This window comes from Sphaeroforma arctica (assembly GCF_001186125.1).
Source record: "Sphaeroforma arctica JP610 unplaced genomic scaffold supercont1.6023, whole genome shotgun sequence".
Lineage (NCBI taxonomy): Eukaryota > Ichthyosporea > Ichthyophonida > Sphaeroforma > Sphaeroforma arctica.
In genome coordinates this window covers 441-1,777 of record NW_014034535.1, presented here as the reverse complement: position 1 = coordinate 1,777, position 1,337 = coordinate 441, and the positions used below count along the sequence as shown (strand labels likewise).

General features: G+C 42.1%; 1 protein-coding gene across 1 annotated transcript; it reads left to right on the top strand.

Moving 5' to 3' along the window:
- Window positions 1-186: 186 nt before the first annotated feature.
- On the top strand, window positions 187-1,107 carry SARC_15375 (hypothetical protein; the record flags this gene model as incomplete). Its single annotated transcript, XM_014290503.1, has 3 exons — window positions 187-301; window positions 696-846; window positions 988-1,107. Coding segments are annotated over exons 1-3 (315 nt in total), but the record flags the coding sequence as incomplete, so codon positions are not given.
- Between the last annotated feature and the right edge of the window lie 230 nt (window positions 1,108-1,337).

The window sequence follows — 1,337 nt, the reverse complement described above, 5'->3', positions numbered from 1 at the left end:
TGTATCGCACAAGTTATAGTGAGAATACAGGCGACTACATGTCCGTGGAAGAAACCCGTAGGCGGTTCGTTCTGTTTTAATCTGTGCTGACTGATTTTTGCACAATTAAACAGGTGTGTTTGCATCAGTGGCACGGAAAATCATTTCCACTAATTCCCTCGCATCTGATTGGTTGATATTAATAGAATGTACGGCAAGTACTCCGTCGTCTCCCGCCGGTTCGATGCGTGCTGCTGGAACGGTTCATATCACATCTCATGGTAATCGTAGGACATCAGGACAACACGCAGATGAACTCAAGGTATTACGTGTGCATAGTGTCCAGTGACTGTACTGTGTGATTATTATTTATTTTTATATCATATATATATATATATATAAGTCAGTTTGTTGGTTGCTATTATCGTGTATATAATTCTACTGGTCTACATAATCGTCTATATACACATTCAAGCACACACGGCACAACTGAGTCTTTTTCGTAGTGTATGGCGTTTTCTAGGTCCCTTCACCAGACATAGCACTACAGTTTAACAGCTGTAATTTTTTTTCTCTGCGATTGAAAAACTTATGCAGCGCATGTGTAAAATGCTATTGTGTCCGCTCTGTTATATTTCTTTTGTGGAGGAATACTCAGCGATAAACCAAGTTTATGGCAACTGTAAACCATATCTTTTCTTCTTCTCGAATCACAGCAATATTGCCATAGTTTGGGGACCTAATCTATTGCGACCACTCAACAGCCGACCGGTAGACGCATTCATACACATGAAAGCACAAGTGAGTCTGTGCCAAATGCTCATCGAATGCTACGACCAAATCTTCACCACCGACCCCATCGATCTGGTATGAATACATATACATCCATATTTATATATATATATATATATATATCTTACAAATATACAATATGTGATAGGTTTCTAAGGTTCTAGGGTTCTAACCTCTTGTATAGCATACGCTCACATTATCTGCCCACGTGGATAGGTTGTTCCACAGGAGGCACGTACACACGTGGAGAAGGGTGTGGGCAAAACCATTGCGGAAGACTTCGATGAAACTGAAGACGTGGGATTCATTATGGACGGAGATGACGAACTCTCCGAGGTACGTTGATAGTGCATACTGTGCGCCTGTATACGGGTCACAAGACAAACACGAGACGTTATTTTCTTACCTGAGATAATGAGTATACCTCCTGGTGACATGGCATCCGTAGTAGTATGTGTATGCCCACTACAATGCCACTCACACAGGTGTCTATGATGTGCCTGTACATGAAGGCAAGTATATACCCTACATATCCCGGGGGTGGTGTGTGGGTTGGGGGGTTGCTG